General features: G+C 46.7%; 1 protein-coding gene across 3 annotated transcripts in view; it reads left to right on the top strand.

The window, feature by feature from the left end:
• PAK1 (p21 (RAC1) activated kinase 1) overlaps positions 1-12,995 on the top strand; it is a 108,144-nt gene extending 95,149 nt beyond the window's left edge. For 2 of the 3 annotated variants that reach the window (XM_058186545.1, XM_058186544.1), the window contains exons 11-15: positions 115-232; positions 1,667-1,766; positions 3,239-3,435; positions 7,588-7,725; positions 11,029-11,218. In XM_058186545.1, coding sequence (XP_058042528.1) covers positions 115-232; positions 1,667-1,766; positions 3,239-3,435; positions 7,588-7,725; positions 11,029-11,115 — 640 coding nt within the window. In that variant the 3' untranslated portion in view covers positions 11,116-11,218. Of the gene's footprint in view, positions 1-114; positions 233-1,666; positions 1,767-3,238; positions 3,436-7,587; positions 7,726-11,028; positions 11,219-11,522 lie in introns of those variants that run through there. The other variant, XM_058186546.1, reaches the window with a different exon arrangement.
• Positions 12,996-21,066: the final 8,071 nt, after the last annotated feature.

Genomic DNA, 21,066 nt, shown 5'->3' with positions numbered 1-21,066 from the left:
TCTATTTTTAAACATGGCTCCATATGTCGGTTTGGCAAGAGGACAGGTGTGTGTTTGTGTTGTTTTGGCTGACCAAGGTGACTCCTGCTGTTTTTTTTTTCCCGTTCGCTGCAGTTACCTTGTGGGAGATGAGCTGTGGGTTGTCATGGAGTATTTGGCTGGCGGTTCGTTGACAGACGTGGTAACCGAGACCTGCATGGATGAAGGACAGATAGCTGCGGTGTGCCGTGAGGTAAGAATTTTAATGATGGCTATAGATAACTAGGGTCCCTTTGGGTCGTGGTTCCGGAGAAATTTCCTTCCCAGATTCCTCAGTGCCTCCAACAGTGGCGGAGCTTGTAATGGACTGGAAAAAGTTATTTAAAAATTCAAGGAGATATTCAAATGTATCTGCCCTGGAAGTAGCCCAGTTTGAACTGTATCACACATAGATCACTCCCTTCCTTCCTTCCTTCCCTCCTTCCCACATCCATTTCTTCTTTCTACCCATCCACCCACTCTCTCCTTCCTTTCTCACACTCCATCCCTCTCTGTTCATCCTCCTTTCCTCCCTCCCTCCCTCCCATCCATCCATACCTCTCCTCCCTCCCTCGTTTTCCTCCCTCCCTCCCTCTCATCCTTATCTCTCCTCCCTCCCTCCCTTTCTTCTTCCTTCCTTCCTTCTTGCCTGCCCTCTCTCCCTCCCTCCCTCCCTACTTACCAACCTCCATTTCTTCTGTCTACCCCTCCACCCACTCTCTCCTTTCTTTCCCACACCCTTCCCTCTATTCATCTTCCTTCCTTCCTCCCTCCCTTCCTCCTCTCTTCATCCTTATCTCCTTCCTTCCTGCCTTCCTCCTCCTCCTACTTACCAACCTCCATTTCTTCTTTCTACCCATCCACCCACTCAATCCTCCCTCATACTTCATCCCTCTGTGTTCATCTTCTTTTTCTCCATCTCTCCATCCCTCCATCCATTCATCCATCCATACCTTTCCTCCCTCCCTCGCTTTCCTCTTTCTTCCTTTCTTCTTGCCTGCCTTCTCTCCCTCCCTCTTCTCCCTCCCTCCCTTTCATTCTTATCTCTCCTTCCTTCCTTCCTTCCCTCCCATCTTCCCATCCATCCATCCATCTATCCTTACCTCTCCTCCCGCCCTCCCTCTCATCCTTATCTCTCCTCCCTCCCTCCCTTTCCTCTTCCTTCCTTCCTTCTTGCCTGCCCTCTCTCCCTCCCTCCCTCCCTACTTACCAACCTCCATTTCTTCTGTCTACCCATCCACCCACTCTCTCCTTCCTTCCCCACACTCCTTCATCTTCCTTCCTTCCCTCCCTCCCTCCCTCCCATCCATCCTTTCCTCCCTCCCTCCCTCTCTTTCATCCTTATCTCTCCTTCCTTCCTGCCTTTCCTCCCTCCCTCCCTCTGGATCATCCTTGCAGAGATATTTTTAATCCTATTTTTATTGTAAAGCTACATTAATAGAAAGTGCTCCCCTTCCCCACCCATTCTCTTTAGTCTGTCTCCCAAAGTCATTCTCACGTACCATTATATCACCCCTACCTTTCTGATCCCTGCATAATTAGGTGTGTATGTGTGTGTGTGTGTGTGTGTTGGTCATAGGGAAATGTGTAAATACCCCTTTCAGACACCTCCGCAGACCTACACCTGTGCTTGCTGTTTTCCCCCTAGTGCCTTCAAGCGCTGGAGTTCCTTCACTGCAACCAGGTGATCCATAGGGACATCAAAAGTGACAACATCTTGCTTGGAATGGACGGGTCTGTCAAGCTAAGTATGTGACTTGGATGATTGGCGACAATTGTGGGTCTGGGGGATGTTTTGCCTGTGGGTGTGAACCCCACCCCTCCCCGCCCCCCGAACAAATAGATGCCTTTGATCTGGATATTGTGACTGGATATTAATTTTCAGTGGGCAAAAGTTGAGAAATTATTCATTGCATGCATAGAGGGACAACATATTAATTCTGCTTCGTTGCGACCTGGCCTCTTTGCCTGCCCTTCGGACAATAAACTCCGATTTTTAAAATTTATTTATTTATACATTTCTTTCCATTTTTATTACCTTTCGACACGAGCTCAAGACATTTTTGTTCCATCGCGCAGGGCTGGCCTAATAGTTTGAATGGGTTTTTATTAGAGTTTTATTAGAGTTTTAATTATTTTTAGCCAAATTGAATCAGTTTTTTAATAATGTTTTAATTTTTGTATCCTTGTTTTTTACCTTGCTGTAAACCGCCCTGAGTCCTTCGGGAGAAGGGCGGTATATAAATCAAAATAATAATAAAAATAAACAAAATAAACTTTGTAAGTAACTCAAGGAAATGAACATGCATAATGCTCTTTCCTCCTTTTCCCCCCCCACAACAATTACCCTGCAAAGTAGGCTGGGCTGAGAGAGAGGAACTGGCCCAAAGTCACCAACTGGCTTTCATGCCTAATGTGGAACTAGAACTCACCGTCTCCTGGTGATTGGTCACTTCAGTCGGCTTTCCTGCCTAAGACAGAACTAGAATTCACCGTCTCCTGGTGATTGGTCCAAAGTCACCCAGCCAGCTTTCATGCCTAAGGCGGGACTAGAACTTACTGTCTCCTGGTGATTGGTCCAAAATCACTTCAGTCGGCTTTCATGCCTAAGGCGGGACTAGAACTTACTGTCTCCTGGTGATTGGTCTAAAGTCACCTCAGTTGGCTTTCCTGCCTAAGGCAGAACTACAATTCACAATCTCCTGGTGATTGGTCCAAAATCATCCAGCTGGCTTTCCTGCCTAAGGCAGGACTAGAACTCACAGTCTCCTGGTGATTAGCCCAGAGTTACCCAGCTGGCTTTCCTGCCTAAGGCAGGACTAGAACTCACAGTCTCCTGGTGATTAGCCCAAAGTTACCCAGCTGGCTTTCCTTCCTAAGGCGGGACTAAAACTCATAATCCCTTGGTGATTGGCCCAACGCCATCCCAGTTGGTTTTCCTATCACAGCTCCCTATCTCCTGGTTTCTAGACAAGCACCTTCCCCGCGACACCAAACCATCATTCTAAGACCTTGGCGTCTAAGAAAAAGTGTAAATTTTTTGGTCTTCTCCAAAGGTAGAAAGAAGTTGTCCGTGGTAGCTCCAGGTTCTGGGAATTGCTGTTCCTTCTTGGGAGGTACCAAGTTGAGGACAACCGGAGTTGACCAAGCTTAGCCTGAATTCTTTTTTCATCCATTCATCTTTGTTTCTTTCTTTGTTTGTTTTTCCTTCTCCCTCTAGCCGATTTTGGCTTTTGCGCCCAAATCACTCCTGAGCAAAGTAAACGCAGCACCATGGTGGGGACGCCATATTGGATGGCTCCCGAAGTGGTCACCAGGAAAGCCTACGGCCCCAAGGTGGACATATGGTCTCTGGGCATCATGGCCATTGAAATGATCGAGGGGGAACCCCCGTATCTCAACGAGAACCCCCTGCGGGTAAGCTTTGTGTCGTGTCCCCCTCCCCCTCCGACGACCGGGTCTAGGAAGTCCGTATCAAACGTGGCAAACGAAGCCTCTGCAGCTTTGCCAAATTCCTTCGAGGTTTCTCAGGGCAGGTAGGAGTCCCAAGTTGTGACTTCAGCAAACTAGATGAAACTTTGCTTGACTCAAGGTTGGCATGCCACAAGCAGGTCCTTTATATAGGCTGTGGGGTGTGGCTCCGTGACTCAGCATTTATCCAGGCCTGCCCCTCCCTTCCTTCTGCTGGCGTCGCCTCTCAGATCTCTGGAAGCGAGGGTCCACCCACTCTGAATTCTCTTCAGCTGGATCTGCTGTCAGTAATTCCAGCACGTGGCTGGCTTCCTGCTCACACGCTGTAGGAGTGAGGTTTATCAGGTTTGTTTGTTCATTCCTGGAATCCTCTCCGGGCATGGGGCCAGGGCCGGAGGCTGGAGGCATGACAGGCCGTTCATCTTCATTATCAGACTCGGAGTCTGATAACAGGCCCGGGTGTAGACAGGAGGGGCCCGGCTGAGGAGAGGAGGGAGGACGAGGCACAACACTTTGGGCTTCAGGGATGTGTTGTGGCCCGCCAGCAGCCAGCAGAGCTGGCAGCAGATTCAGACAATGAGGAGGTTGGGGAGAAACATGGGCCAGTCCTGGAGTCTGGGGAAGGCTTTGATGAGGGCTCTGCGTCGGGGGCAGAAAGGGGGCCAGGGCCAGTTATCAGCTGCCTTCTGAGTCAGACACCAGTGAGGCAGACGAACAGCTGGAGCCTGTTCCCAGTGTGCGCATGTGCAGAGTTGCCAGACAAAGGGAACAGCTAAAGAACAAGGGTCGACTTGGGAGTTGTTGTGGTCCTCCAGCAGCCTGCGGAGCTGGCAGCGGAGTCAGACAGCGATGAGGCTGAGCAAGAACATGGGCCAGTCTTGGAGTCTGTGGAACGCCCAGACGAGGGCTCTGCGTCGGAGGCAGAGAGGGGGCCAGGGCCAGTTATCAGCTGCCTTCTGAGTCAGACATCAGTGAGGCAGACAAACAACTGGAGCCTGTTCCCAGTGTGCGCATGTGCAGAGTTGCCAGATAAAGGGAACAGCTAAAGAACAAGGATCGACTTGGGAGTTGTTGTGGTCCTCCAGCAGCCTGCGGAGCTGGCAGCGGAGTCAGACAGCGATGAGGCTGAGGAAGAACATGGGCCAGTCTTGGAGTTTGCGGAACGCCCAGATGAGGGCTCTGCGTCGGAGGCAGAGATAGGGCCAGGGCCATCTGGGAGTGATGCACAGACTCCGGAGCCCCCAGAGTCGGGCAGCGGAGAGGCAGAGGAAGAGGAAGAGCCTGTTCCCAGTGGACACGTGCGCATAGCTGCCAGAAGGCAAGAGCAGCTAAAGCAAAAGGGACAACTCGGGAGTAACGCCAGAAGATGATTGGCCCCTCCCATAAGGCTTAAAAGAGAAACAAAAGCACTTGGGGCCTTTTGCAGGAAAGCAACGTTGCTAACTCAATTTCCAGTCGGCATCTCTTTTTTGTTTCTGAACTCCGTGGGGCTTTGCCAAGTGAGGCCTTTGGCAGGGTGTCAAAGAAGATAAAGGTTGGGGACCTCTTCCGAAGGACTTTTTTTGCAACTAATTGGGGCTCCGCTGGGAATGAACGTAATTCTCAGCCGTTACAATAAAATAGGTTTTTGGGGGACTAATTGTGTATTGTAATGACTCAGTAAGCCTAGGTCACAACAGGAGTAAGGCCACGGGTGGACGATGAATGGCCCCTCCCAGAGGGAATAAAAGAGGAGCGAAAGGGGAGTGGAGTTTGCAGGAGACAATTTGTTCACTTAATTGGTTTGTGACTCTCAGAGACTCCTGGCCAAGTTTTGAAGATATCAGCCTGGCAGCTCCCCAAGCCCAATAAGGTCTGTGACTGTAAATTCTCCCTTGAAAGACTTTGCTGGATGTGAATGAGAGGAATTCACAGTAACTTAATAAAAAAAGGGGTTTTATCGGGACAAGGAGTCTGCTTCGTGCTTTTTGGGGAGGTGAGGTCAGAACAGGATGCGCGACCCCTTCTCTTAATGGAGGAGGGTTCATAGCCTGCGAATTCGGGTAAATATAAATATCCCAGGATGATGTGACAGGATCCAACCTGAGTCAGTCACTGGAAACACCCCCCTCCCGCCAAGGTTTATTCTTTCAAGCTTTTGGGCTGATGCTGGAGCCCATCATCCTGGATTCTCATTTTATTTATTTATTTATTTTGTCACAACATCATACAAAAAGATTATACAGTATATAAACACTTATATGAGTAAATATAAGGAGGTATAAGCATATATATATATATAGGAAGAAGAAAAGAAAAACAATAGGACAGGAACGGTAGGCACGTTTGTGCGCTTATGCACGCCCCTTATGGTCCTCTTAGGAATGGGGTGAGGTCAATAGTAGAAAGTTTTTGGATAAAACTTTTAGGATTATGGGAAGAGACCACAGAGTCAGGTAAAGTATTCCAAGCACTGATGATTCTGTTACAGAAGTCATATTTTCTGCAATCTAGATTAAAGCGGTTGACATTAAGTTTAAATCTATTAGTTGCTCTAGTATTATTGCAATTAAAGCTGAAGTAGTCTTTAACAGGAAGGACATTACAATAGATGATTCTGTGAGTTAAACTTAGGTCTTGTCGAAGGCGACGGAGTTCCAAGTTTTCTAAGCCTAGGATTTCAAGTCTGGTGGGATAAGGTATTTTATTGTTTTCAGAGGAATGGAGAACTCTTCTTGTAAAATATTTCTGGACACGTTCATTCCCTCTCTCTCTCTCTCTCTCTCTCTCTCTCTCTCTCTCTCTCTCTCTCTCTCTCTCCCTCCCTCCCTCCTTCCCTCCCTCCCTCTCTCTCTCTAGAATACAGGTAGTCCTCGACTTATAATAGTTTGTTTAGTGACCGATTCAAGTAACAACAGGAAGGAGAGAAAGAAGGAATGGGAAAGGGAGGAAGGGAAGGAGGAAGGATGGAAGGAGGGAGGGAGGGAGGGAGAGAAGGAAGGAAAGAGAGGGACGGAGGAAGAAAAGAAGGAATGGGAAAGGAAGGAAGGAAGGAATGAGGGAAGGAAGGAACAGGAAAGAGGGAGGGAGGAATGAAGGAAGAAAAGAACGAGAGAAGGAAGGAAGGAACGGGAAAGGGAGGGAGGAAGGAAGGAAGGAAGGAACAGGAAAGGGAGGGAGGAATGAAGGAAGGAAAGAACGAGAGAAGGAAGGAACAGGAAAGGGAGGAATGAACGAAGGAAAGAATGAGAAGGAAGGAAGGAACAGGAAAGGGAGGGAGGAAGGAAGGAAGGAAGGAACGGGAAACGGAGGGAGGAATGAACGAAGGAAGGAACAGGAAAGGGAGGGAGGAATGAAGGAAGGAAAGAACGAGAGAAGGAAGGAACAGGAAAGGGAGGAATGAAGGAAGGAAAGAATGAGAGAAGGAAGGAAGGAACGGGAAACGGAGGGAGGAAGGAAGGAAGGAACAAGAGAAGGAAGGAAGGAACAGGAAAGGGAGGGAGGAATGAAGGAAGGAAAGAATGAGAGAAGAAAGGAAGGAACGGGAAAGGGAAGGAGGAAAAAAGGAAGGAAGGAACAGGAAAGGGAGGGAGGGAGGAATGAAGGAAGGAAAGAAGGAAGGAACAGGAAAGGGAGGAATGGAAGGAAAGAATGAGAGAAGGAAGGAAGGAACAGGAAAGGGAGGGAGGAAGGAAGGAACGGGAAACGGAGGGAGGAATAAAGGAAGGAAAGAACGAGAGAAGGAAGGAAGGAACGGGAAACGGGGGGAGGAAGGAAGGAAGGAAGGAAGGAACAAGAGAAGGAAGGAAGGAATGGGAAAGAGAGGGAGAAAGGAAGGAAAGAAGGAAAAAAAACGATTTGGCAGTTTATTTCTTTGGTTAGCAATTTCGTCGTCATTGCCACCAGGGAATGCGATAAGTGTTAAGAACCATAGATGGCAGAAAGAACCAGCTGGACCGAAATCTCCACCTCTGCTTGTTGGACCATCGGAAGATGCCTCTTGATATGGGCATCCAATGCTCGTGGTGTCTCCTTCGGCTGGGGATGTTTCTCATCGTCATCATCATCCTCATCATGATGGAGAATATTTATTTATCGCTATTTATTCCTTCCTTTCAGGCTTTGTATCTCATTGCTACCAACGGGACCCCGGAGCTGCAGAACCCCGAGAAGCTCTCCCCCATTTTTAGAGACTTCCTAAATCGCTGCCTGGAAATGGACGTAGAGAAGAGAGGCTCTGCCAAAGAGCTGCTCCAGGTAACCCTGAGATCCTGAGAAATGGAGCCGGAGTTTCATTCGTACGGAATATGTGGATTTATATATACAGGTTTAAATGGCGGCCCATTTGATTCAACAGAAGCGGTGTCAAAACTCGATTTCATTGAGGGCCCCATCAGGGTTGGGTTTGACCTGGGGAGTGGGTGGGGAGGGGATAGCCAAACTTGTCATTATTCGTGTCGGGGTGTTCTGTCTCCTTCCCCACTTCGGACCTTCAGCCAGTGGATTCACGGCTCTTATCAGTCCTGGCAGAGAAATCGTAGCAGCCTGCCAAAGTTTAAACAAATGACTCAGGTAGCAAGACTTTCAGCTCTTTTTGAAACGGATCAGCTAAACTTTTGCTTCCCGTGGAGTGAGAGCAGTCCCAAAGCTCCTTATATATCCTGTGGGGTGGGGCTCCTGCCCCACCCTTCCTTTTGATGACGCCGCCTCTCTAATCTTCTGAAGCGCGGGTCAAGCCAAGCTTGATTATTATTATCAGCTGGGTCTGAAGGCGTAGCCTGGGGAAGGGAGGAATCAGGGGATGACGGCCTCATTACTTCCTCCGACTGGCCTGGTTCTGGCTCCTGGAGCTGGGCCAAAGGAATCGGTGCTCTCGAGGTAAGCCTTACCATCCCTTCCCCCTCACTTTTGGAGTCACTTTCGGGCATGGGGCCAGGTTCGGGGGCTGGAGTCACAACACGGGGGCACCTGGGGTGGCCAAGCACTAAGGCAGGGCTTCCCTTAGACCCACGATGGCGAACCTATGGCACGCGGGCCACAGGTGGCCCACGTAGCCATATTGGTGGGCGCATGAGCTCAGCTCCGCCAGCTGATTTCCGGGCCTTCTGGGCCCACCAGAAGTAGGGAAACAGGCTGTTTCCTGCCTCCGGAGGGCCTGCGGGTGGTGGTTCTCTCACAACTGGCTCCAGAGCCTCTCTGTGAGTCTGGGGAGGGCGAAAACGGCCTTTCCCACCACCAGCCTGGAGGCCCTGGACAGGAAGTGACATTTTTTGCTGTCCCCAGCCTCCAGAGCTTCAGTGTGATGGCTAACCTTTCTGCCATCACGTGCCAGGAGCAGGGTGGGTGGGTGAGGGAGGGAGCGTGTGCATGCACGGGGGCAGGGCGCATAGAATTATGGATGCGTGTTTGCGTGTGCGTGACCCCCCCCCCACCTCCCCCCTTCCTGGCACACAATGGCAAAAAAGTTAGCCATCATTGCCTTAGACCCTCCCTCACTCTCATTAAATCCTCTCTTCTCTTCTCTTCTCCTCTCCTCTCCCCTCCCCTCCCCTCCTCTTCTCTTCTCTTATTTTCTCTTCTTTTCTTCTCCTCTCCTCTCCTCTCCTCTCCTCTCCTCTCCTCTCCTCTCCCCTCCCCTCCTCTCCTCCTCCTCCTTTCTCTCTCTTCTCCTCTCCCTCCCTCCCTCCTCTCTCCTTATTTTCTTTTTCTTTTCTTTTTCTTCTCCTCTCCTCTCCTCTCTTCTCTTCTCCTCTTCTTTTCTTTTCTCTTCTTTCCCTTCTCTTCTTTCTTCTCCTCTCCTCTCCCCTCCTTTTCTCTTCTCTTCTCTTCTCTTCTCTTTCCTTCCCTCTTCCTTCTATCTTCTTCCTTCCCCACTTTCCTTATATTTCCTTCCTTGCTCTATTCCCGTCTTCCCTTCTTTTTCTTCGTCTTTCCTCTTTCCCTTTCTCCTTTCCTGGAGGCTCACAGGCAAAAGGGGAAACATTTCTCCTTTTGTTTTGTTTTCAGTTTGTTTTGCTAGCCCTCTGACAGAGAAAATGGAGCTGGGGGGGGGGTCTGCGATGGCCTCCTGAGTTCCCGGTGTGTGTGTGTGTGTGTGCGCGCGCATAGCCCTCCTGAGCTCAGTTTTTGCTGGCAGAGGCACTGGGGGGTGGTCCTTGGCTGTTTCCAGGGGAGGGCCGTGGGCCGGATCTAAGCACCCCGTGGGCCGGATCCGGCCCCTGGGCCTTGAGTTTGACACCCCTGCCCTACAGTGACTCTAGGGCATCTTGGCCAACAGAAAGGCTTCACAACAGAAAGTTTGGGCTCCGTTGTGGTTGTAAGTCGAGGACTATCAGTAAAGAGAAGAGAGCCTTGACACCATTCATCCTTAACTTGGCATTTATGCCTCTCCTGCCTGGGCAGTGGGTTGGACTAGAAGACCTCCAAGGTCCCCTCCAACTCTGTTATTCTATTCTATTCCATTCCATTTCACTCCTTATTTTCTTTTTTCTTTTTTTTCTTCTCTGTTCTGTTCTGTTCCGTTCCCTTCTATTCCACTCCATATTTTCTTTTCTATTCTATTCTATTCTATTCTATTCTATTCTATACTATACTATACTATTCCATTCCATTCCATTTCACTCCACTCCGTATTTTCTTTTCTCTTTTCTTTTCTTCTCTGTTCTGTTCTGTTCCGTTCCCTTCTATTCCACTCCATATTTTCTTTTCTTTTCTATTCTAATCTATTCCATTCCATTCCATTCCATTCCATTCCATTCCATTCCATTCCATTCCATTCCATTCCATATTTTCTATTCCATTCCATTCTATTCTATTCTATTCTATTCCATTTCACTCCACTCCGTATTTTCTTTTTTCTTTTCTTTTCTTCTCTGTTCTGTTCCGTTCCCTTCTATTCCACTCCATATTTTCTTTTCTTTTCTTTTCTTTTCTTTTCTTTTTCTTTTTCTTTTCTTTTCTTTTCTATTCTATTCCTTTCCATTCTATTCTATTCTATTCCATTTCTCTCCTCTCCGTATTTTCTTTTTTCTTTTCTTCTCTGTTCTGTTCCGTTTCCTTCTATTCCACTCCATATTTTCTTTTCTTTTCTATTCTATTCTATTCCACTCCACTCCACTCCACTCCATTCCATTCCATTCCACTCCATATTTTCTATTCCATTCTATTCCACTCCTCCATATTTTCTTTTTATTCAATTCATTCCATTCTACTCCACTCCATATTTTCTTTTCTTTCTTTTTCTTTTTCTTTTTCTTTTTCTTTCTTTTTCTTTTTTTCTTCTCTTCTCTCTCTCCTCCTCCTCCCTCCCTTCCATTGTATTCTTATTCTATTCTCATTTTCTATTCTATTCATTCTGAATTCTATTCTTATTCTTGTTCTATATTCTACTCTACTCTGCTCTACTCCCTGTTCCTATTCCTATTCAGTTCAGTTTTCCAAATAGCAACGCAGCCACTTCATAAATACGATGCATCTTTCTGTCTACCGACAGGTTAAAAGCCCACAAAAAAATTGTGACTTTTCTCCCCCATGTCTGCCTTTCTCTCCCTCTTTTTCTAGCACCAGTTCCTGAAAATTGCCAAGCCACTCTCCAGCCTCACACCTCTGATCGTTGCAGCGAAAGAGGCCACCAAGAACAACCACTGAGTGGAGGAGGGAAAAACAACAACAACCACACCAGCCATTTCCTAAATCCTTCTGCGAACAATTTTCGGTTTTATCCTTTGGGAATTTTTCCTTCTTTCTTTTTTCTTTTCTTTTTTTTCTTTTCTTTTCTTTTCCCTTCCCTTCCCTTCCCTCCCCTTCCATTGTATTCTTATTCTATTCTCATTTTCTATTCTATTCATTCTGAATTCTATTCTTATTCTTGTTCTATATTCTACTCTACTCTGCTCTACTCCCTGTTCCTATTCCTATTCCATTCAATTTTCCAAATAGCAACGCAGCCACTTCATAAATACGATGCACCTTTCTGTCTACCGGCAGGTTAAAAGCCCACAAAAAAATTGTGACTTTTCTCCCCCATGTCTGCCTTTCTGTCCCTCTTTTTCTAGCACCAGTTCCTGAAAATTGCCAAGCCACTCTCCAGCCTCACCCCTCTGATCGTTGCAGCGAAAGAGGCCACCAAGAACAACCACTGAGGAGGGAAAAACAACAACAACCACACCAGCCATTTCCTAAATCCTTCTGCGAACAATTTTCGGTTTTATCCTTTGGGAATTTTTCCTTCTTTCTTTCTTTTCTTTTTTTAAAGAAGACTCGTTCCTCTTCCGGGATGTCTGCCCTGTTGCAGCAAAGCCTTTTAATCATTTTTAATCATTTTCTTCTTCCTCTGGTGACTTGGTAAATCATGAAATTCGGACGGAGGATCCAGCAACAAGACTTGACACGGCACGGAGTAACTCCGGAGTAACTCCGAGCTGAGGAGCTCTGCCTTTCTTGCAAGACTCCCGCAGAAAGTCCGGCTGATCGCACAACCGTTGTGTTGTTGCCAAACAAACCCTGTAGGCCTCTTGCATCTTTTAACCTACGGATTTTTTTCAGAAGGAAAAAGAGAAGAATATTCCGCAGGAACTTTTTAGAAGTCGTTTTTCTCCTAAGCGAGACGCAGTCATCCTGGATACCTAATTCTAAAAAAACTACTGAAAATTTGTTTGGATTACTTGAAAAAACTAGGCCAGGCAAAGAAAAACGTGGACTGTTTTTATAATTGCAGGGGGGGGAAAAGAGGTGGACTTTTTTCCCTTCAACCGCTGGATGTTTGGACAAAGGTTTGCATGCGTCAAAGAAGATTGAAGTAGCTAGGGTGAATACCACAATCGCTGTGGTCCCCATCCCTTTTTGGAAGATTAATTACTCGGTGATGATCATGCAATGTGTTTCGGGGTTTTGTGTGAGTGTACGTGTGTTTACACACCTGTGCGTGCATGTGTGTGTATGAGAAACAAATTGTCCTCTGATTAAATCCCTACAGCTCGTTTCCCATCTTAACCTGCAGTTTAGGACTGCTTAATCTTGCCTGGTTGGTTAATAACTTAAAACAGGGACTTTCCAGATGGATCGGAACTTCGGTTCCCAGAATCCCCTCTTAGCCAGAGAGATTCTGGGAGTTGAAGTCCAGGACAGCTGGAAAAGGACCGGATTTTGGGGTGGGTGGGTAAAAGCTGCTATGGTTTTCATGATCTCAGATTAAACAATACAGACGTTTTGCTCATCCGGCCCTTAACTTAAGAAAGAGGGTTACACAAACTCTTTGAGAACGGCAGTGAAGAAAAGGGCTTGGATATTTTTGGTAAAGAATCGCACGGTTTCCCATTTGAAATTTGCAAAACTCTGCATATCGAGACTGGTTTATCTGAGCTTTTGAGCAACTGAGAATTCAGTCTTTACAGACCCAGCTACGAAGTGAGCGTATTAGCATATGCCGGGAACGTGGGGTCTCCTTTGTGTAAGAAAAACTTTTTAATTTGTGCGAAGCGAAAACGATGGATGCAAAATCAGCAGGTTTTGAATAAACTAGATCCTGGGTGTTTCGCACTGATTCGGTTTGTAAAAAATGGTGAGACTGTCAGGAGGCGAAAGCATCTAGAATTAACAGAGTTGGAAGGGACCTTGGAGGTCTTCTAGTCCAACCCCCTGCTCAGGCAGGAAACCCTACACCACTTCAGACAAAATGGTTCTCCAACATCTTCTTAAAAACTTCCAGTGTTGGAGCATTCACAACTACTGGAGGCAAGTTGTTCCACTGATTGGTTGTTCTCACTGTCAGGAAAATTTCTCCTTAGTTCTAAGTTGCTTCTCTCCTTGATCAGTTTCCACCCATTGCTTCTTGTTCTACCCTCAAGTGCTTTGGAGAATAGTTTGACTGTCTCTTCTTTGGGGCAGCTCCTGAGATATTGGAAGACTGCTATCATTTCTCCCTTAGTCCTTCTTTTCATTAAACTAGATATAGAATAGAATAGAATAGAATAGAATAGAATAGAATAGAATAGAATAGAATAGAATTTTTTATTGGTCAAGTGTGATTGGACACACAAGGAATTTGTCTTGGTGCATATGCTCTCATTTTACACAAAAGATACTTTCATCAAGGTACAACACTTAGAACACTTAATGATAGTCATGGGGTACAAATACATACCCAGTTCCTGTAACCGTTCTTCATATGTTTTAGCCTCCAGTCCCCTAATCATCTTAGTTGCTCTTCTCTGCACTTTTTCTAGAGTCTCAACATCTTTTTTACATCGTGGTGACCAAAACTGAATGCAATATTCCAAGTGTGGCCTTACCAAGGCATTATAAAGTGGTATTAACACTTCACGTGATCTTGATTCCCTCCCTCTGTTTATGCAGCCCAGAACTGTTGGCTTTTTTAGAATAGAATAGAATAGAATAGAATAGAATAGAATAGAATAGAATAGAATAGAATAGAATTCCTCTCTAAATGGTTTATAATATCAGCCTACTGCCCCCAACAATCTGGGTCCTCGTTTTACCGACCTCGGAAGGATGGAAGGCCGAGTCAACCTTGAGTCGGTCAGGATCGAACTGCTGGCTGTGGGTGGAGTCAGCGTCCAGTACTGCATTCCAACGACTGTGCCACCACACCAATAGAAGGAGGAAGTGGGGAAGGAAGAGGAAGGAGAAAGGGAAAGGGAAGGAAGGAATGGAGGGGAGAAGGAGATGAAGGGAAAAAGAAAAGTGAAGAAGGAGGAGGGAAGAAAGGAAGTGGAAGAGGAAGGAGGAGGAAGGCAAGATGAGAGGGGGAAGGAGAAAAGGAAGGAAGGGCAATAGCACAGTGCTTTCCAGCCCTTTCTAAGCGGTTTACATTGTCGGCCTCTTTCCCACAACAATCTGGGTCCTCATTTTACCGACCACGGAAGGACGGAAGGTTGAATCAACCTTGAGCCGGTGAGACTCGAACTGCCAAACTCCTGGTAGCCAGCAGTCAGCAGAAGTAGCCTGTAGTACCGCAGTCTTAACCACTGCGCCACCACCATTAAGTACTAAATGCCGCAGTTGTTAAAAACGCACTCGCGTCTCCGCAGGACACTGCAAACGGCCATAAATGCTGGTTGCCAAGCACCCAAAAATCGATCATGTGACTGGGGTGTGTGTGTCGAAACTTCAAATCTGGGTTGTATGTATCCCTCAGGTAAGTTCTAAAGTCACTAAGCAACCATAAAATGAGGACTACCTCTATAAAACTATGAAGTACCAATAAAGGAGAATATTTGTAGCTCAGGGATGAAACAAGGGGTCCCTGGGTTGCTTTCTCCTGCAAGAAAACAGCCAAGCTCAGAGAATATAAATCAATATGGCAACCAAACAGATAAGAACATCTAAAAGGTTTCCTTCCTTGTCCAGTTGTATCCGATTCTAGAGGACGGTGCTTATCTTCCGTTTCTTAGCCGAACGAACCAGCATTGTCCAAAAACAATTTCTGTGGTCACGTGGCCAGCATGGCTATACGGAATGCTGTGAACTTTCTCACCAAAGTGGTACCTCTTTATCTACTCGCCTTGGCATGCTTTCGAACTGCTAGGTGAGCAGGAGCTGGAGCAAGGGACGGGAGCTCGCCCCGTCGTGTGATGCTCGGGTCTCAAACTTCTGCTGTCCAGCTGACAAGCTCAGCGTCTTTAACTGTAGAGTCATCGTGCCTCCCTTAAGAACATCTAGGGTTCCGTAAAACGTTCTGTGCATAAAACAGCAATTTTGAGCTCTCTGCAGCCATGCCCAGATAACATACTTCATCTGAATGTGGAACTTGTGTTCGATCCAGCACAAAGCCCAGAAGGTATGATCGAAGCACCTGTTCTCGGAATCGGAGGTGGGTTTCAGCAGGTGCTGACCAGTTCTGGAGAACCGTTAGCGGAAATTTTGAGTAGTTGGGAGAACCGGTAGTAAAAATTCTGACTGGCTCTGCCCTCCCATCTATTCTCTGCCTCCCAAGTCCCAGCTGATTGGGAGGGAATGGAGATTTTACAGTATCCATCCCCTGGAGTGGGGTGGGAATGGAGATTTTGCAGTATCCTTCCCCTGGAGTGGGGTGGAAATGGGGATTTTGTGGTAGGTAAGCCACACCCACCAAGCCACGCCCACAGAACTGGTAGTAAAAAAACCTTGAAACCCACCCCTGGTAGGAATCATAGGGACAGAGGTGGCAGCGAAGAGAAGGGGCTAAGAGGATTGGAGAAAGACAGTGCACAGGTAGACCTTGACTTACAACAGTGACTGTTCAAAAGTTACAACAACGCCGCAAAAAGCGACTTGGGACTATTTAATAATAATAATAATAATAATAATAATAATAATAATAATAATAATAATAATATTTTAATTTATAGACCGCCCTTCTCCCGAGGGACTCAGGGCGGTGAACAGCCAGTTAAAATACAGGAAAACAAACAATATTAAAAAACAACCCTTAAAAAACTCATTCAATTGGCCAAAACTAAAGCACAATTACACCCTATAAATTAGTCCAGGCGACTAATAATTACACCCAGGCGACACAATTACACCCTATAAAGTAGTCCAGGCGAGATGTCACGAGAGCATGAGTGACCGTGGATAGGGCATCCCGGTCCAGGAAGGGACGCAACTGGCGAATCAGGCGAACCTGATAAAAAGCTCTCCTGGAGACGGTCGTCAAATGGTCAAATTTTTCACACTTACGACCATTCAAGTACTTTGTTGCAGTATGACTGTTAATCATGGACACGTAATTGGGGGGCAATAAGTTGACTTTGTAAAAATATACAAATAGAATGAGACTATTGCCTTATACACTGTAAGCCGCCCTGAGTCTTCGGAGAAGGGCGGGGTATAAATGTAAACAAAAAACAAAAAAAAAATGAATTTCAGACGTTTGGCCACTGACTCATACTTATGACGGTTGCAGTGTCCCGTGGGGGGGGGTATCATATGATCCCCTTTTGCGATTTTCTGACCAGCAAAGTCAATGGGGAAGCCAGATTGACTTAACAACCAGGTTACTAACTTAACGACTGCAGTGATTCACTTAAGAAGTGCGGCAAGACAGGTTGTAACACGGGGCAAAACTCACTTGACCGATCCCTCACTTAACATAGATTTTTGGCTCAATTGTGGTCGTACATCGAGGACTACCTGTGCTTGTGTTATACTGAGCTTTAATCCAAGTTCCGGTGGGGGTCCTACTATGGAGAGAATTGGGAGGGGGTGGGGAACAAGACAAGACATTGCCAAGACCGTCTGGAATTCCTCTTGGATGCAACTTGGAACAAGGAAGGAGCTGCAGACTTGGGTCATTGTCGTGTCCCACTCCTCCTCTGACGGCCGGGTCGGGGAGGTCTGTCTCAAGCGTGGCCACAAAGCCTCTGCAGCTTTGCCAAAGTTCTGTCAGAGTTCTCAGGGCAGGCAGGAGTCCAAGATGTGACTTCAGCAATCCAAATTAGACTTTGCCTGACTCAAAGAATGCCAGAAAGCAGATCCTTTATATAGGCCATGGGGTGTGGCTCCATGACTCAGCACTTATCCAGGCCTGCCCCTCCCTTCCTTTTGCTGACGTCGCCTCTCCATTCTCCGGAAGCGTGGATCCGTCCACCCTCCAGCTGCCGGCAATTCCAGCTCGTGACTGGCTTCATGCTCCTCATGTTCACATGCTGTGGGGGAGGGGTTTATTTGCTCAGTTTGTCCGGGCATGGTGCCAGGACTGGGGGCTGAAGGCATGCCAGGCCATTCATCTTGCTCGGTCTGTCCGGGCATGGTGCCAGGACTGGGGGCTGGAGGCATGCCAGGCCGTTCGTCTTCATTATCCGTCTCTGGCTGAGATAACAGGAGATGAGAAGGGTCCGGCTGCGGAGAGGGGGGCAGCCGAGGCACAACAGTCATCTTGGAAGTGGTCCAGCTGGACCGACCAATCATGGTGACCAGGATTTGAGAAGAAGACAATGTGGATGTCAGCGTTCCAAGGAATGCATCCATACAAAAAGGAACTCCGAGGCAAGCGAGTTCCTCAAAGAACAGCTTATTGGAAACGTCACATTGGCACGACTGGGGAAAGCCAACTCTGAAATTTCCCGCGCCTTTCACCTGATTAAAAGTAAAAGTTTCTCCTTCCCCCCACCAACCCCAAGTCACTGGTCACGTTGTCCAATCCAAGTGCTGGCCGGTTGCTTAGTTACTTGCTCCTTGTTGTGACCCAGGCCCAAGTAGGTAGTAGTAGACGCAATCAATTCAAAAACAAACAGGCTTTATTAGAACAGTTGGGAATTAACTCATTCTCAGCGTCGTCTAAACTAAATCAAAGCAAATTCTTCAGAACACCATTCTTCAGTGTTATCACCAACCTCGGTCTAATTAGGCAAACTGCCAAAGGCTTTTTCTGGAAAAAGTTAAAAAGCAGAAGATGGCGACAAGAAATAAATGCAGCAAGACGAGGAGCAAGGCTATCAACATTGTTTTCCGGCAAAGAGCCCAAATGCTGTTGCTGGTCTTTTAAGCCTCATGAGAGGGGCCAATAATCTCTTGGCCTTACTCCCGAGTTGTCCTCTTTGCTTGAGCTGCTCTTGCCTTCTGGCAGCTCTTCTCATGCATGCATTAGGAACAGGCTCCTCCTGTTCCTCTGCCTCACTACTGTCAGTCTCTGGAGGCTCTGGAGTCCGCATGTCACTCCCAGATGGCCCTGGCCACACCTCTGCCTTTGACGCAGAGCCCTCATCCGGGCCTTCCCCAACCTCCAGGGCTGGCCCACGTTCTTCCTCAGCCTCATCGCTGTCCGATTCTGTTGCCAGCTCCACAGGCTGCTGGCGGACCACGACACTCCTCCTCTGGTCAGCCACCTGTGCCAATGTCCTTGGTTCCCACAGGAAAACTTTATTGTTTTGGCTACAAAACCCCATCTAATTATTTCCCCCCTCCCTCCAGTGTGTGGCAATCCTGGAGCCGCCAAGATGGCTTCGGCCAGGGTTGACAGTGGGAGGGAGGTGTGAGAGCAGTCTTGAGGGGAGATCTCAAGCAAGAGAAAGCAGATTTATTCTTTGTAAAACCTGAAGGCAGGACAAGAACCAAAGGGTGAAAAGTAAAATATTATACAGCAGGGGTGAAATCCAGCAGGTTCTGACAGGTTCTGGAGAACCGGTAGCAGAAATTTTGAGCAGTGCAGCGAAGCGGTAGCGGAAATATTGAGTAGTTTGGAGAACCGGCAAATACCACCTCTGGCTGGCCCCAGAGTGGGGTAGGAATGGAGGTTTTGCAATATCCTTCCCCCAGAAATGGGGAAGGAATGGGGATTTTGCAGTATCCTTCCCTCTGGAGTGGGGTGGGAATGGAGATTTTGCAGTATCCTTCCCCTGCCACACCCACCAAGCCACACCCACAGAACCAGTAGTAAAGTAAATTGGATTTGACCGCTATTATACAGGTACTTCTTCAGAGGTGGTTGGCACATGAATTAATAACCGGTTCGACCCAGCACTGAAAATGTGCATGCGCGCATTCTGCGCATGTGCGCGATCTTCTGTGCATGGACTTGGCACTCTCTCGCGCATGCTTGCACGCACGCGCACGGCTTAAAAACGCAGCTAAATAGGACAGCATAGTGCCGGGGGCGGGCCTGGAGGACTTCAACTCCCAGAATTCCCCAGCCAGCAAAGCAAAGCTGGCTGGGGAATTCTGGGAGTTGAAGTCCACCAGGCTTAACGTTGCCAAGGTTGGAGACTAGAAGACCTCCAAGGTCCCTTCCAACTCTGTTATTTGGGCTGTTGTTCTGGGGAAAATAGGAGGAAGGAATATTAAGCCTGTTTTCTGCTTCCAGTGACTTGTAAAGTAATAAATAAATACTGTTCTGTTGCATGATACTTTTGTTTTAAAAAAAAAATATCGGCTCAGCATTCTGGATTCTCCCCTTATATTTTTAATTATAAGCCACCCTTCACAGAATGCTCTCGCTCTCTCTGAATATCAATCCATTTGGGAAGGATGCGGTCCATAAAAGGTCCTTTACAGATACACCTTACGGATTAAGAGAGTTGGAAGGGACCTTGTAGGTCATCTAGTCCAACCCCCCGCCCAAGCAAGAGACCCCTACAGCATTTCGGACAGATGGCAGTCCGGTCTCTTCTTGAAAGCTTCCAGGGATGAAGCTCCCACAACTTCCGAAGGCAACTTCTGTTCCATCAATTGATTGCTCTCCCTGTCTCCTTATTTCTAGGTTGAATCTCTTCCTCATTCAGTTTCCATCTGTTGTTCCTTGTCTGGCCTTCGGGTGCCTTGGAAAATAGCTTGACCCCCTTCCTCCTCTCTGTGGCAGCCCCTCAAATATTGGAAGACTGCTATCATGTCTCCCCTGGTCCTTCTTTTCACTAGACTAGCCATGCCCAGTTCCTGCAACTGTTCATCATATGTTTCAGCCTCCAGTCTCCTAATCATCCTGGTTGTTCTTCTCTGCACTGTCCTGATTGGCTGGAGATTGTGTGGATTGTGACATCACCTGTCAGGCGGTTTCTGACATCACTGGTTGATGCTGGGCTATTTGGCAGAGGCTGTTTCTCTCCTGGGAACTGAGGATCCTTCGGTGAGTAGCCAGCATGATGGTTTCTCTAATCCCTACAATAAACAAGCCCCTCATCGGGAGCCTAGGATAGAATAGAATAGAATAGAATAGAATAGAATAGAATAGAATAGAATAGAATAGAATAATGGGAATGGAATAGACTGGAATGGAATCGAATGGAATAGAATAGAATAGAATAGAATAGAATAGAATAGAATAGAATAGAATAGAATAGAATAGAATTGAATAGAATTGAATTGAATTAATGGAATGGAATAGACTGGAATGGAATAGAATAGAATAGAATAGAATAGAATAGAATAGAATAGAATAGAATAGAATAGAATAGAATAATGGGAATAGAATAGAATAGAATAATGGGAATGGAATAGACTGGAATAGAATAGAATAGAATAGAATAGAATAGAATAGAATAGAATAGAATAGAATAGAATAGAATTTTTTATTGGCCAAGTGTGATTGGACACACAAGGAATTTGTCTTGGTGCATATGCTCTCAGTGTGCATAAAAGAAAAGATACGTTCATCAAGGTACAACATTTACAACACAATTGATGGTCAATATATCAATATAAATCATAAGGATTGCCAGCAACAAAGTTACAGTCATACAGTCATAAGTGGAAAGAGATTGGTGATGGGAACTATGAAACGATTAATAGTAGTGCAGATTCAGTAAATAGTCTGACAGTGTTGAGGGAATTATTTGTTTAGCAGAGTGATGGCCTTCGGGAAAAAACTGTTCTTGTGTCTAGTTGTTCTGGTGTGCAGTGCTCTATAGCGTCGTTTTGAGGGTAGGAGTTGAAACAGTTTATGTCCAGGATGTGAGGTTGATGTCCAGGATCTAGGAACAGTTTATATCCAGGATGAGGCGCTGATGCTGAATTCTGAATTGCGTGTCAATTTAATTTCTTTTAATTGGCATTTTGGCGTTCATTGGTGGGTGTTGATTGTTGATGGGGACACGTTTTGGTCTTTTCGTTTTCTTTCTGGCTCGTGGTCTCTTTTGAACAGTATGTAAATGTTGTTTATGTCTACGG

Source organism: Ahaetulla prasina, chromosome 5 (genome assembly GCF_028640845.1).
Source record: "Ahaetulla prasina isolate Xishuangbanna chromosome 5, ASM2864084v1, whole genome shotgun sequence".
NCBI lineage: Eukaryota > Metazoa > Chordata > Lepidosauria > Squamata > Colubridae > Ahaetulla > Ahaetulla prasina.
This window is presented reverse-complemented; position numbering and strand designations above follow the sequence as displayed.